We start from the raw sequence: 15,822 nt of genomic DNA on the forward strand, positions 1-15,822 counted from the left end.
TCCATCCCAGCTCCACGCAGGTCCTGTTTGTCCACTGCTGGCCCCCAGGCGGACCCTGTCTGCAAGGAAGGGTCTTCGCCTCCCTCCCACAAAAGTGTGCTCCAGCCGCCCACTTTAACTGGCCCTGACTCATCCAGAATGAGACGCAGTCCCAGGCTGACCTCTCAGAGCCAGGCCCCCAGCTGAGACGTCTTCCGATGGCTTCCCAAGGCAGGGTGCTGACCCTGAGGAATGGGGAGTTCGCTTGCCCTGTGGTCAGTTCCATTTTCTCAGCAAAGCGCCTCTCCACGCAGGTGCTCAGAAGGAAAAATAAGTAAGCATCGGGGTTTTCAGTGTGGAATTTTTCAATCATCTGAACATTGTTCTTGGCAAAGAATCACTTAAAACAAACAGCCGTGTGGGTTACATTTTTAAACCAGCTACAACCAGGGGTTTCGCCACAATGGTATTCTTTGATCATCTCAGTCTTTCCTTTTTGTCTTTTTCCCACTTATCTGTCTTGTGCTGAGTAACTGAGGAGCCTACGTATTAGGTTTAGCATCAGTTCAGTATCTGTCAGAACGTCTGTTTCAAGCCTGGCAGTCGGAGGGAGGGGCAGAGCCGTGAGCAGAGAGCAGCGCTCCTGGCTGAGACGGAGCTTACCAAGTCTAGACAGTTATGAGATATGTGGCACTCTTTAAAAAGAAAGAAAGGAAGAAAGAAAAGCATGTGTTTGGGGTTCTGCAGGCTTCTATTCTGTATTTGTATAGCTGAGAAAGCTTTAGTTTAAAATAAGTGGTATTTGGCAAGAAGTGGTACTGCCTGCTGACAAATTGACTGTGCTCTTTTACTTAGATAAAAATGAAAAAGCATGAGGCCTTTGCTTTTTTTCCTCTTGATGATTAAAAGCGTCTACTTGGCTCCATGCAGAGGCGGCCCTTGAAGATTTATTTGAGACACCTGTGTGGCATCGATCACAGGCCTTCAGGCTGACAGAAGCAGCTACACTTCACCGTGTTTAAAATGTCAGTCCCAAGGGGAGCTTTGAAAGGCTTGCCTGGGCGTCTCTGTGCCAGACCTGCGTGGGACCCTTGGGTGAGGGTCTTTGAATGGTAATAAAGGACTTCCCCTCCCTGTTCACACTGATCTAGGGCTTCCAGCAGCTGAGGCAGCTAAGTAGCCCTGGGTGATGAATAGGACAAGTCTCCTCTCCTACCTGGGCCTCAGTTTCCCCATCTGACTGAGGAGGGGGTCAGACTGGCTTTCCTTCAGGTTTCCTGCAAGGTTCTGTGACCACCCTCCCTTCTACACACCCTTTCTCTGCTCTGGCATTATTGCGCTATGGGGAGGAGGGTGTCACTGTGGGGAAGGGCCCCGTTTCCCGTGTGGCAGGTCCATTCATCAGCCTGGCCCAGCACAGGGGAGATTTGGAAACAAGTATGTTTGAATACAGCCAATGGCTAGCAAATGGATGAGGTAGGCCGTTAATCTGTTCATTCATTCCCTTGTTAAATGTTACTGCCTGCCAGCTCCAGGCCGGGCTCTAGGTGCTGGGGGTGCAGGAAACAAGGCAGCCTGGGCCCTGCCTGCTCCAACTTGGGTCCAGCCCTGTTTGGACTCCTTTCCTGTTGGCCTAAAGACTTGTCTTGATGTAGGTCTGAGCACAGGAATGTGCTGTGAAACACAGTTCCAACACCCTACTAAAAGCCAAGCGTTGACTTCTGGACACTGAGGACTTGAACGTTTGTCCCCTTGAGAAGCAAGGAATTTGTTTTGACAAGTGTAAACAGGATCCAAGTGAATAATTTTTCTCACGGCTGCTCCTGCTTTAATCAGTGGCATATTTTTTGATGACCTCATAAGTGTTCCAACTGTCCCGGCTCTACAGGGATGTAAAGTGGGTGGCAGCGGAGAGAGAGAATTTATAGCTCATGTGAGGGGGACAAGGCTGACACTGAGGACAGCAGCCAAAGGAATGAGATAGCACGTGCTATTCTGTGGTCACAGGTGTGGGGCAGGCCTCCGAGCTGAAGGGGCCCAGCGCCGGGGCGGGGGCGGCACACTCTGGCTTTCCAGAGGAGAGGAGAGGAGAGGGGAATGTTTTTCAAATAATTCTCTTTGCTGACCCAGCTGTGGAGCATACGTGCCCAGCTGATAGCTGGCCTCTGGGCTCAAGGACACGGTTACATCTAGATTACCAGAGCGCCCCTCTCCCCCGTGGGCCTCTGGAGGTTGGCAGGACATCATCCGCCCCTCCGGGTCCTGGGAGCTGGGGGTGCAGGTGATTGCCTGCTGCTGAGGCAGATCCCTGAAAGCGAGAAGATACAGAAAAGTTGTTCTGCTGTCACGAAGAGCCAAGTTAAAATCCCATCTCTGTCTCTTGCTATCTCAGGGACCTTGTGCTAATAAGTGACTTCTCAGCTCCTCGTTCTTTGACATCTAAAAACATAGGCTGATAACAGCACCTGTTGCGTAGGTGTTATGAAGATGGCAAGAAACAAAGTGTGATGAGTGCCTTGCACGATGCTTCGTGTGCTGCATGCATCCCATGAGCTGCTGTCATTTTCCTGTTGCCACACATGATGGGGCTGTGGGAAGGCCACCTCCTGACCGAAAGGACATTTCTTTCGGAAACTAGCTCCGCCCAGCTCTGTGACAATCCCTGTCTCATATCCCCACCCCTGACCTATCACTCAGATCAGCGAAACCTGAATTGAGACTCCAGCTCCCTCCGTGTCGGTCTCCACCACAGCAGCATCCCTCTGCCCTGTTCCTCGTTTGGAACGCGAGAGCACTGGGGACTTGTGCGCCCACGAACGCCACCCTCACTTCCCAAATCTAGTCGCCCTTGGGTGTGGGTCCGAGCTAAGCCAAGACAGCTTGAAGGGAGGAGTCAACGGGGTCCCACGTTTAATCACCACAGACCCCAGTCAGACTCCAGCGGTCTGGCCAGCCTCTGGGGGGCCGCGATGAGGCAGCTAGGGGAGCTGGAGGTTTGAGAGGAAACTCCAGAAGCAGAAAATGGCTGCCACCTAGCATCAGTCCTCTGTATCCCAAGAATGAGGACCAAGGGGCAGGTACAAGAGAAAGACAAGTTAGGTTTCAAATTAAGAACAGATTTAACACCGTTCTGACAAAGAGGACTGGACACTGTAGGTGGAATGCTTCCTGTCCCCGGAAGTGCATAGGCCAAGGCAGGCTGAGCCAGGGGTGGGGGTCATGCTGAGAGGTTCAGGATGGCTGAGATCTTCGGACCCTGATGCACCAGGACTTGGAGGAGAACATCAGTTGCCTTCACCTTCCCAGGCACTCCCTTCTCCTCCAGCACTTTGGGCCCACACAGATGGGCGCCACGGTGAGCCCTGGCCGGAGGCCCAGGAAGAAATGAGCTGCCTCTCTGCACCGAGGCTGCCATTTGCCTTGGCCCAACCCTCCCACGCCCGCCACTTGTCCAGCCACGTCCTGGCACTGCCCTGCTGTGGCATTTGCTTCATTAGCTCATAGCGCCAGGTGAAGCCAGTATCCCGGGGTCCTGGATGGCTTCAGAGTCTGCCCCGCCCCCCTCCCACCCATCTCCCTGCTGTGTTCCCCCAGCAGGCCAGGGCAGCTGGCAACAAGGGGGGCACAGGCATTGTCATCCAAGAGTCAATCAGAAAAGCACTTGAGAAGGACAGAAGAGGAATAACAATGGGGCCCCACAGTGAGCTGGTGGGAACCAGCAGGCAGGCCGGTCCCCCAGAACAGCCCCTTCCCAGGCCTTCCAGAAATGCCGCCTGTTTGTTAGCTCACACTCACTCTGCTGGTGCTTGCCCAGTGTGGGTGCGGGAAGGCAGGCAGCTACGTATGCTTAGGGACCCTGATGCTGGAGGCAGGCCTGTGCCCACGGTGTCTCCATCCCCTACAGTCCCCTCCCTGGGGAACCACCACATTGGCAGGCAGGGCATTTAAGCTTCCCTTGTTCATCAGCCTCATTTTGTAAAAGGGGAAACCAAGGTCAGAGAGGAGAATGGTGGGTCTGGAGTCATATAGGGGTCAGAGGAGGAGCTGGAGGCAAAGTCCAGACCCCTGCCCCTTGCTGAGCTTTCTGGGAGCGGCCAGTCCGGCAGGGCCCTGTGCTCAGGCCCAGCTCACTTTGGGGGCCCTGAGTCGCCGCAGCTGCCGCTCCCTGTGCAGCACCTAGCCTGTCTCAGCCCCGCCTCAGCCAGACACCCAGAGCGCTTCTGCTCCCCTTGGATGGGAGCCCCACTAGAAGCAACTCTCTGTCATCGAGTCACTTTGGGGGGACCTTCATTTCTGGCTGATTAACTACGGGGTGGGGGGCTTGTTGAACAAGTGTGGGCCTGAGATTTCTGCTCCTCGATCTGGAAGCTTGTCTCCATGCCTCCTTGATTTGTTCTTTTATTTGTTCGATCATTCATTCTACATACACACTCCTGCTCTGGTGCCAGGCACCCCAGGCACTGGGGATAAAAAGCTGACCTGGACTTTTTTTTTAATTCTCACCCAAGGATATGTTAATTGATTTGAGAGAGAGAGAGAGAGAGACTTACTTTGATGTGACAGAGAAACATAGATCAGCAGCCTTCATAAGCCTCCCCACCGAAGGCTGAACCCGCAGCCTTTTGCTGTACAGGATGACGCTCCACTGGACTGAGCCACCCGGCCAGGGCTGAGTTGGACTTCACAGGCGTGTTGGAATCGCCTGGGGAGCTGTAAAAATTGCTGACCTCACCCTCAGAGGTTTGATGCAGTTGGCTGGGTGTGGCCTGGGTATTTTCATTACCAAAGCTACTTGTATCCACATGGAAATTTCTTCCGAAGGAACAAAAAGCTTGTGGGAAGAACGTGGCTCTAAGAAGATGGGCTCCCCAGGATGGCTGCGAGCAGGGTGAGGGGAGGCCTGGGCCACTGGGACGGGCAGCATCGCCACGGACTGAGGCTCTCCCAGGTGCCGGCGCTTAGCAGGCCTGGCCCTGGCTCACCGGAAGGCTACGCTGCGGGCCAGGCAGGGCGAAGCACCGAGTTCCGAGCACCGACCTGCCACCCAGGCTCTGCCCGGCAGGGGACATGCCTGGCAGTCCCAGCACCTTTGCTTCTCAGCAAGCAGCTACATGTCATGCGTCAGCGTTTCCTTTTTGTTGGCATTTTCAAGAGCCACCATCGCCTCTGGGGTGTCGTGCTCAGAGCCCTGTGTGAGCCTGGAAAGAAGGCTTACAGTCACAGAGCAGTGCACATGGGGGACAGCCCAGAGCTGAGAGGTTCGCACCTGCCTTTAGAGATGGCGGGTGAAAGAGCCAGGCCTGGAACCTGATACCCGACTCTGTCCCCAAACCTTTGCAACATGCCAGGCTTGTTCCAGCCACCACCTGTGCAGTCTACCTAGTCACTCTGGGGTTCACCTGCACCGCCCCGCCTGGCCATTTACCCACTCAGTTCTTTGTCCCATTCCCACTACAAGAGAATATCTACATTCTCTACTTTTCTCGGCCTTGGGAATAAGGGAGAAGCCACTGCCTGAATGTGGAGGCTGGTTATGGCCCTGAGGGCCCCCAGGTGACGGCATACACTGCATGTCCTGTCTGGCTCAGCCCCCGGGCCTGCCCCAGACTCCCAGGTGTCTCCTGGGGTTCCACTACACCCAGTGCGTTCAAGCTGGAGACCCGGGCCTTCATTAAAGAGGCGAGGCTGGTAGGGGCTGCTGCCCTGCGCCCCCAGAAGCACACTTCACCCCACCTCTCCTTCGTTTCACAGACCCCCACGACAAGGTCCTCCCTCCGCCCTGACCCCACTTGGCCACCCAGCCCCACACACCCTGCAACTGCATGGATTTTACATGTGGCTTGTCCAGGTGCCACTGACCTTTGAAAGACCCAGCCTTAATAATTTTTGTCCTACAGAGACATGTGACCAGTATAAGGCATTCGGTAGGACTAGAGACCAGACTGAGGGGGGACAAGACACCGGAAGATGGGGCATGATTTGGGAGTGTTTGTGTAATGTGCCATATGTCATTTTTTATTCACATAAAAACATCTTTCTTGAAGTAATCGGAACCCACTCAGCTGTTGCTAACCAAACACCAAATGTTTCCCTTTTCCTCTCTTGCCCCTTCCAAGAGGCGGGCTGTGAAGAATTGCCATTATCCGTGATGCTATCTTGCCTTTCAAACGTCAGAGAGCTTTTTCCTCCAAGCAAACGCCCAATTGTTTTTTCCAGCTTTGGCAGGAATTTTTAAGAGAAAGCTGTTTTCAGAGCACTTTTCTGTTAATTGCTTTAGACCTGGAGTATGGCAAAGCACGGGGCTCGAGTCTGATCCAGTCTGCTTACATCTGTTTTCCAAAATTGCCTCTGGACCTATCAGGAACCACCCCCCATGAAACCGCCCCCCGCCAAACTCCTGGTATTTCGGTAAAATAATGTTAAATAAAATAAAAGGAAACAAAGCAGAAGAGCCCCGCAGGAGGTAGAGATGGCTTCAGGAGTCACTTTTGAATCCCCCCATCCCTGCGCGCACACACCCCACCACGTACAATAAACATGTGGTTTCATTTCCAAGGGCTCTGGTGTTAGCGGTTCCATTTCCTCAGGAAGCTGTGTTTCTTGCTCTTACTTCTGAAATGGAACGTGCATTTTCATTGGCCCAAGTTCAAGGAGTGCCTGGGGCAACAAAGAAAACAGTCCCAAGCAGGTTTCAGTCCTCGGCCACCCCCTCCGCCCTCCCAGCCCTGACTTCTCCTTGCTCCCCACCCACCAGGGCACCAAAGGCAACTCTCCCCCAGGGAGGGGGAAGGCGCGGCCTCGCTCATTTGGGTGCCTGGCCATCTGAGGGGAGCCAAGCCTGTGTTCTGGCCCTCAGTTGGGAAAATCTGGTTGCCCTCCAAGCATCCACATACCACAGGCTCCTAATTAAGAAAGTATGTTCCCATTTCATGTCACTCGAAAGGAATGAAAACAGTGACAGCATTTATTTATCTTCACTATCAATATCATTCCTGTTTCTAAGTCCCACTGGGGGTTATGAGTCTTGAAGGAACTGACTGTGGGTTGTGAGATTTTAACCCCAGCCATGTGCTGGGAGGACACGTGTGGCTTCTTTCTGAGAGGGAGGCTCAAGGCAAGGGAGCAAAAGGCCTGCAGAGCCCGGCCCCTGCCCTCGTGGGGCGTGGAGTCCTCTGGCCGCTCGGCCAGGGGTGGAGCGGCTTTTTCCTTCTTTGGTGCTGATGCAATCAGGTCCCTTCACCCACTACATCCCCCTCCTTTCTTCCGGCATCTTCAGAGGAGGAAAAGCCTCCCTGTCTCAAGTCCCCTAGAGGAGACAGGATCTGTTCGGATGGCAGCTGTCTATGTAGGCCCTGCCACGCGCTAAGTCAAGACCAGGCGCTCCCATGTGTGGCCAGTTCCCGGTAGCAGTGCTCACTGGCTGCCAGGTGATACGGGAGAGAGGATTAAGGGACTTGCTGAGGACTAGATAGCAAGTCAGCCCACTTGGGCGGCTGTGGTAGGGTGCCACAGACTAGATGGCTTATAAACAACAGGCATTCGTTTCTCACAGTTCTGGAGGCTGCCAAGTCCAAGATCAAGGCGCTGGCAGATTGCGTGTCCAGTGAGAACGTGCTTTGTGGTTCAGAAATGGCCATATTCTCTCTGCGCTCTCACACGTCAGAGGGATGAGGGAGCTCTCAGCAATCTGTTAGAAGGGCACTCAGCCCATTCACGAGGGCTCCACCCTCAGGTCCCCAGCGTCACCTCTCAAAGGCCCCACCTTTAGCTACAATGGGGATTAGGTTTCTACATGTATATTTTGGGGCGGGCCGGGGGTGGGGGTCGGGTGGGGGGGGGGAGGACACAAACATTCAGTCTGTAGCAAGTGTCCTTGACAATGGGCCTGAGGTGGGGGTGCCAACAGCAGGGCCTGTAACGACCACAGGCGGAGAGACAAGGGCAGGTTCTCAGCACAGCGCCCATGCTCCACCAGGTGGTGGTGCGGCTGGGACCCTGGCCTTCTTGCGCCTTCTGTTGGTGGACAGCTTGGTACATGTCATGCCCAAGCGGGGTAAGGAAGACCGGAAGCGACCTGGCTGTGTGTCGTGTATTTGTATGCACGCGCACGCACACTTGCTCATGCATTCCCAAACCGTTCCGTTCACTTCCGAGTAAATTTACTTGCGCCCCCACCCAGTGATCATTACATTCTGATTCCTGATCCTTTGTGGTGCCTCACCTCCTATCCCCAAGCAACCTGTCACCTTGTGTCCATCTTCTTGGAGCTATTTTCTTTTTAAAAAATTACTGTGCTGAGAACATTTAATATCAGGTTACCCTCATATAAAATTTTAAGTGCACAGTATATTACTGTTAACTCTAGGCACAATGTTGTGCGGCAGACCTCTAAGGCCGAACCCTCTCATGTAGCCGAAACTTGGTAACCATGGAACGGCCACCCCCTCGTCCCCTCCCTTCAGCCCTGGCAGCCACCACTGTTTCTGTGAGCCTGGCGATTGCAGGTGCCTCATATAGGCGGAGTCGTGCAGTATTAGCCCCTCTGTGACTGGCTTATTTCTTTTCTGACTCTTGGCCTACTGTCCTCAAAGCTCATTCATGTGGTCACATGTGGCAGGATTTCCTTCCTTTTTAACGCTGACTAGTACTCCACTGTGTGTGCGTACCGCCTTTTAGTGCACTCGTTGGTCGATGGACATTCGGGTTGTTTCTAGGTCTTCGTATTGTGAATAGTTCCACAATGAACATGGGAGAGCAAACACCTCTTTGAGATCCTGATTTCAATTCTTTTGGGTAAATGCCCAAAAGTGGGCTCGTTGGATTATATGGTAGTTTTATCTTTGATTTTTTTGTGGATCCTTCACACCCTTTCAGCCACTCCTGAAGGCCCCTTGCAGTGTCTCAGACCTAGCCTTGGATTCTTGCCCTGACATGAGAATTTGCCTCCCCGCTGCGGCTCCCCCTTGCCCCCAACCCTGACCCCTGGCCCCATGTCTCTGGCTGTGATGTGTTTCTTCTTCTGCCCCAGCACGCAGCCTCTCCCCTGCCGGCATTGCCTTCGGTGACCCTGTCACACTCACCCCCATGTTCCAGCGTGCTGTCCCGCGGGCACCGCCCCAGAAACCAACCCCGGGTCACGAGGACAGTATGTGCCCTCTTGTCGGACTTTGCCAGCAGCCCACTACATGCAGCTCTGTCCCGTGGCTGCTCTTCCCAGCCCGTCCGTGCACGTGCCTCCCCCCTGCCCAGCTAGTAGGTGTGCTTACCGCTCAGGACAGAGACGAGGCCTGCGGTGCCATGGCCGCTTCGAGGGCTTGGCGTGCACTGCCCGGTAGGGGCTGAGCCAGTGCCGGTGGACTCGCTAAAGGGGCCGTCTGTGGGAAGGAGCAGTTCTGTCTGCTGTGTGTCTGTCGCAGGAGGTGTGGCCGTCCTGTCTTCCTGGGCCAGCCCTTGGCATGCTTGAGAGGTGTCAATCCCTTGGAGAAACAAAGGACACATGGTTTTCTTCAGTCCAGCTCTTCACCAAGGCAGGATCCCAACCCCAGGCCCTGCACCCTCCCTGCCCAGAGGCCAGGCCTGCACCTCAGGCGACCGTGGCTCCAACAGCAGTGACCTTCTCTGAAAACGTCTCAGCCCGCCTGCTCCCCATCCCATTTGCCCACCTTTCCGTGGACTCTACCTGAATCATTTGCTCTCTAAAACCATGGACACCCCAGTAGGACAATGAACCCACTCCTGTGTCCTTGCCCTTGGAGGCCAGTCCTTACCTGTCGGAGCCTTGCCTGCCATCCCAGGGTGTCCCTCCACCCTCCTGTGTGCACAATGGGCCCCAGCCCCTCCCTGGCACTTTGCCCCTCGACCAAGGGCACAGCTCAGTGTTGGGGAGCTCCTAATGGGCTTTTTAGGACCCCTTTTTAGCCACCTTCCTTTGGACGTGCTTACATTTGTTCTGTCCTCCAGACCTCTGACTGCAGCCAAGGCCAGATGTCACATCACAAAGACCACACCCCTATTCTTGCTCTCAGCCAACGGCCAGCTGCTGACTCCAAGCCTGTTACTGGATCGGGAACCAGCCAGTGTGTGTGAGGCGTAGCCCTTTCTACCCATTTCTTCACACACCCCCAGGCACTGAATTCAAGAAGAGACTCTTAAAGTTGAAGGAACCTTCTAATATCAAAAAGCAAGAGATCTTGGAAGAGAGTTTGTTGAAAAAGTGAAGGACCCAAAAGAATAAAGCTAGAATGATTAGGTGATTGGTGGACACTGGGGACCGGGGGGCCTGATGCCCCTCACTCACATCTCACGTAACAACAGCCTCTTTCTGGTTTGGAGGGAGGGACCAATGAGGCACGTGGCCCAGAGCAGGATTTTCATGTTGTGGAAGAGCTGGGGGGGCGGGGGGCGGCGCACAGTGAGTGTGTGTCTATGCGCGGTGTCCCACGGTTTTCCCAGCTTGAGAGACAGTGATCAGGCAGAAAAGGCTTCTGCCCCTCTGTCTGGGACGCTCCTCATCACCAGCCCCCGCAGACCACGCTGTGATTTCTGCCTCCCCCGTCACCTTGATCAAGACCCAAATTCATCTTCTTCCTTGTGTGGCTTCGTTCTCCATTTCTAAAGGAAGCACAAACATTGCGCTTCGGTTCTGTCCTTGGTGGCGGCGGCGGTGGAGCTTCCTCAAAGACAGACTCATTCATCTTCACATAAGGCTGAGAAAAGGATCTGAGTAGCCGATCACAAATCCTTCTGTTTCTTCCCGGGCTTCCAGCGGGCGACTTTCTTGCCTGGAATCCTCTGTACAGCTGGGAGCGGCACGGAACTGAGGTGCTGACAGCTTGCGTTGGAATCACGTGGTGTTTACTATGCTGGGAGTTTATAACAGCCTTGTTTCCATACTGACAAGCAAGCGCCATATGGAGAGAAAACATGCTGTCAGATGGACCCTTAAGCGATCACAGTGCAGTATGTGAAATCTCATAATTGCTTTTGGAAAAAAGGGGGGCTTAAATCACATAAGCAGTGTGGTGCTCTCTGCCATAATGGAATAAAACCGGAGTTTGACATAAGGCAATTTACTTTCCCTCTGTGTTCCCGCCGGGGAAGCTCAGCTGATTGGGAAAGGCCAGGGCCGTTTGTTTTCCTCACCTGTGGGCGTCGGGCGGTGGGGGAGGCGAGCTGACGGCAGGGGGCTGTGCTAACAGGTGCAGGCCACAGACCTGCCGCCCTCGGGCTCCCTCCTTCCCAGACTCCCTGCTATGCTGACTCTACGAGACGCTAGCACTCATCTTACTTGACATTTTATTACTGTCACTTGGGATCTTGTCTGCTCAGCCCCCCACACACTCCCTTTCTAACAGAATCCAGGATCCCTGAGGGCGGGGACCACATCCCATCCCCACCCCCGCTGACCCTGGCACTCGGTGATGTGGGTTAAATGCTTGTTGGAGTGGCTGTTCGCGAACCATCTGTGTACACGAAAAGGTGGTCTGAACTAAGGTGATAGTTCCAGGCTGGTGTCAGCCCCCAGCCCACCCGAAGAGGGGATGCCATTGAGCAAAGTATCCACTGTGAGAATGAGACATTTTTTGAGTGACTCCTTACACAAAGAATACTTAGAACCTGTGAATTCCTACAAAAACTGTCCCTGCCCTCAGCGGTTTACCAGAAAAAGAGGGCCCCGCAAAACGCCCTGCCTGCAGACCTACCCAGTCACTCGCTTTTTTAATCACAAGAGACAAAAACCCAACACCAACTGGCCTCGGCGGGAGTCTGACAGGGGGCATCAGGGGCAGGCACTGGGCTGGCCCGGGGGGCTGGCTTCAGGGTGCCCGTGACAGTCGTGTGGCACCAGGTTTCTCTCTTCGCTCAGCTCGCTCTCCCCTGTGCTGGCTTCGGTCTCCGCGGGCCCTTGCTGTCCAGTGGGAAAGATGGTTGCGGGAGCTCTGGGATAACCGGCCCTGTGGCCTTGTCACCCCAGAGAGAAGCAAGTGTCTTTCCTGGAAGTTCTAGCAAAAGCCTTGGAAGGACTCCAAGACCCACTCAGGTCACATGAACCTATCGGTGGGGCCATGGGAAGAGGGCTCTGATTGGCTAGGGCCGGATCACATGCTCATCCCTGAGGCTTGTGAACTGTTGGCTCCCTTAGAACCTTAGGCTGGAGGTTTGCAGACAGGGAGAGAAGGCTCCCGAGAGGGAGATGGATCAGACCAAAAAGTCCACATCTGGGATAATAGTAGATGGTGTTTATTGAGCATTCCCTATGTGCCAGGTCCTGGTCTGAGTCCTTTCTACACGTTGTCTTATTTAATCCTCACCATAGTCCTTCGAGCTGGGTATGATTATTGTTCCCAGTTTACAGATGAGGAGACAAAGGGATAAAAGTGTCCAGTCTGTTGCCTCATGTCACACAGGCAGTAAGTGGTCAGGCTGGGATTTGAACCTCTGCGGTTTGGCTCCATAACCCACGCTCTCAGCCCCCAGCCTCCCTGCAGGTGCCTTACCTCCCCTCGGCTGAGCTCTTTGGGCATGGAAATGAGTTGGCCTGATGGCTGTGTTCCCATCCATGCGGTGTTCCCTGTCTTCCTCAGAAACGCCCTCGAGACGCCAATTGTCCTGCTCCCTTCTCTGCATTTGGCAAGGACAGTCAATCCTTCCGTCCAGGAAGCTCTCCCAACCCAGGTCGAACTCACCCGCTTCCTGGTCTCCCCATGAAAGCACCTGACTGTTCCTAGTGCAGCTGCAGAAGCAAAGGGCGAATTTGCAGGGCTCGAGCAGGCGCGAGGCTACGTGCCTCAGTCAGCCCTCTAAGCATCTTTCTGGCTGGAGAGAGCCTCCTGCAGAGCCATTACCCGGAGAGCAAGAGGGGTCACCCCTCTCTCCAGCCTCCATCTGACTTCCAACAAGGGGCCTTTATTGTTTTCAGAGGAAGACTGAGGCCCAGAAAGGGCAAGCGAGTTTCTTGAAGTCACACAGCATGTCATTGGCTAGGCCTCTGGGCTTGGAGTCTTGCAAGGCATTGTCAGAACTCTTGGCCACTGAGTGGCTGAGGGCTGGTCACTTTCTGTCTCTGTGCCCCTGGCGCCTCAGGTGGAAAATGCAGGGCTTCCATAATTTGAAGCATCCTAACAGTAGGTTTTGCTCCAAGTTGGCAAAAATGAAATTTTTTTCCTGTATTTTTTCGGGTGCTTTGAATTATAACTAATGAAAAAATTTTTTCAAACTGCCCAAAGCCAAGCTCATCACTAAGTTTTTCAGATATGGCTGGGCCGCAGGGATGGTGTGGCCCAGAGATTCACAACGTCGCAGGGCACCGGGTCTGCTTTTGTCATTCTCCCCGTTCTGACCCCTCCCTGTGTGTGTCAGCCTCACCCTCACGGCAGCACCCAGCCTCTGGCTGCAGCCACGCGCCCAGCACCTCACTCAACAGGCCCGGCAGAGCCTGGGCTTCACCCTGGCTTTCCCGGCTTGAGTCACATGCCTGCCACCCTCATCCAGTCACTTTAATCAGGGAGTGTGACGTGCTGGTCTGCCAGCCAGGGGACAGCTGCAGGCCCCAGAACTGCTAGCATCTCCATATAGAAGTGAGAACATTGGAGTAGGGAGTGGGCTAGGGGTAGAGGCTGGGCCATAACCGGCACCTTCTTCTCCCAGGGGTGTCCAACCTATGGCCCGTGGGCCACATGCAGCCCGGGATGGCTGTGAATATGGCCCAACACGAAATCGTAAATTTACTTAAAACATTATGAAATTTTTTGTGTGATTACATGTCACAATGTGTTGAATGTGTGGCCCAAGACAACTCTTCTTCCAGTGTGGCCCAGAGACACCCGAAGGCTGGACACCCCGTGTCTGCACTGACCGTGGCTCTGAGTCCGCAGAGCCTGGAGGGTGTGCCAGTCACCCCGCTCCCTCCAGCTGGGGCCTCACGTCCAGGGGAGGGTTGGTGGGATGGCCCTGCCTGGCCCCCGCCTGGCTCTCACCGCATTCTTATTTTCTTGTCTCCAGACAGAGATTACTGCAGTTTATGTGACAAGCAGCCAATTGGGAGGTTGCTTTTCCGGCAGTTCTGTGAAACAAGACCTGGGCTGGAGTGTTACATTCAGTTTCTGGACTCAGTGGTAAGTCCCTGGTCCTGGCGGGGGGAGGGAGGGCCTTTGGTCCTCTGTGACGAGTGATCATTTTTGTCCAAAGGAAAAGGTAGACCATGTGGCTGAGAAGGGTGGGAAGAATGAAATTGTTGCCCAAGAAACTTGCAGTGCAGACTTTGAGAACGCAGGCTTGTCCGCAGGCTGCCCCCGCAGAATGACCGTGGGTGGGCCACCTCCTGCTCAGGGCCTCGGTTCTCGATGCCGTAAAGTGAAGCGCTGTCAGCTGTCTGACGCTGGGAGCCTGGGTTATGCGGGGTTGTGCGTGGGCAAGTGGAATGGTTTTTCCAACATCCCAAGGTCGCTCTTGAATTCCATGGTCCCTTCCCCCAGCAGAGAATCCATTTTCTAAAATTCCAAAGCTTGTGTTTGTGTGCTTGTTTCCTGTCTATGTACCCGCTTGAAAGCAAGCTCCCTGAGGCCGGCCCCTGGCTTCCGGGGCACCCCTGCCTCGCACTGTGCCCGGCGCAGGGAAGTGTTCAGTACACACTTGTGGGAGGTACGTGTGCCGACAGTTCCAAGCTGGTCTGACAGCTGCTGGCGCACGTGGCCGTGATTCATACCGTGGCAACTTCCCACAGGTGTACTCGTTGCTCACCTGTGTAACAATTGCGGATGAGCTGCGTAGGCCCTAAGGACTGATGTAGGAACATGCAGGAGTTCATCAGCACCTGCTCGGGAAGGCAGGGCTGCTCAGCCTGGCCGACTGCCCTTCGGGCTTATGTCCAAGGCGAAGAGTGGAGACCAGTCAAGAGAGAAACGGGGACATTCAGACACCCATCCCCAGGGTGCGGGGCCAAGGGGCTGTTGTCTCCTCTAGGCAGGGGTGTGCGACCTTTGGCGTCTCTGGGCCACACTGGAAGAAGAAGAGTTGTCTTGGGCCACTCATTAAATACACAAACACTAGTGAAAACTGATGAGCAAAAAAAGGTTTTAAGTAAATTTATGATTTTGTGTGGGGCCACATTAATAACCATCCTGGGCCACATGTGGCCTGTGGGCCACGGGTTGGACACCCCTGGGCCCTCTTGGCATCATTGGCTGCAGCCCTCTGTCTTGGTTTAAGGGATAACCCTGGGGGGCCTAAGCTTCTGCGTCTTCCTCGGGGTCTCAATGTGGATCTCCAGACCCACAAGCCTAACAGTCCACTGAATGTCTCTACCAGAAGTCACCAGGAGCCCCTCAAAGTCAACATGTCCTAAACAATCTCAGAACTTCTCCCCAAACTACCAGTTGTGGCATGTTTCCTGTTCCAGTGACCAGCACCCCACAGTCAGCTGAGCTAGAATCCTTTGCGTTGTACTAGACCTCTCCTTCCTCCTTTCCTCCCCCCGCGCAATCAAGGACCATGTGCTCAGCTCCTTGATCTGCCCCAGACCAGTTCTGTCCACACCACAGCCCTTGGCTCGGTCTTCGTGCAGGCTCTCTGCAGGGCTTGTGGAAGCCATCGCAGCGTTCCCAGCCTTGGCTGGGCATGAGATCACCTGGAGAGCCTGAAAAAATACCGGGGCTCGAACTGAAGCCCAGACCCATTAATTTTTATCTCTGGGAGTGGGGCCGAGCGTTTTCATAACTTTATATTATGGAAAATTTCAAACTATTGAAGGTAAAAGTCTACAGAATAGTATAATGAACCCCACGCATCCTTCACCCCCCATCAACCATCAGGAACTCAAGGCCAGTCTTTTTTCACCCACCTCCG

General features: G+C 54.3%; 1 protein-coding gene across 2 annotated transcripts in view; it reads left to right on the forward strand.

Moving 5' to 3' along the window:
• GRK5 (G protein-coupled receptor kinase 5) overlaps positions 1-15,822 on the forward strand; it is a 191,109-nt gene that overhangs the window by 121,453 nt on the left and 53,834 nt on the right. The window contains exon 3 of one of the 2 annotated variants that reach the window (XM_054581596.1): positions 13,981-14,093. The exons of the other annotated variant lie outside the window; for it this stretch is intronic. Within the exon in view, the coding sequence (XP_054437571.1) occupies positions 13,981-14,093 (113 nt within the window). The remainder of the gene's footprint in view (positions 1-13,980; positions 14,094-15,822) is intronic. 2 annotated transcript variants of the gene reach the window in all.

Source organism: Pteronotus mesoamericanus, unplaced genomic scaffold, assembly GCF_021234165.1.
Source record: "Pteronotus mesoamericanus isolate MK-2021 breed Mesoamerican mustached bat unplaced genomic scaffold, CSHL_Meso_final contig_657, whole genome shotgun sequence".
Lineage (NCBI taxonomy): Eukaryota > Metazoa > Chordata > Mammalia > Chiroptera > Mormoopidae > Pteronotus > Pteronotus mesoamericanus.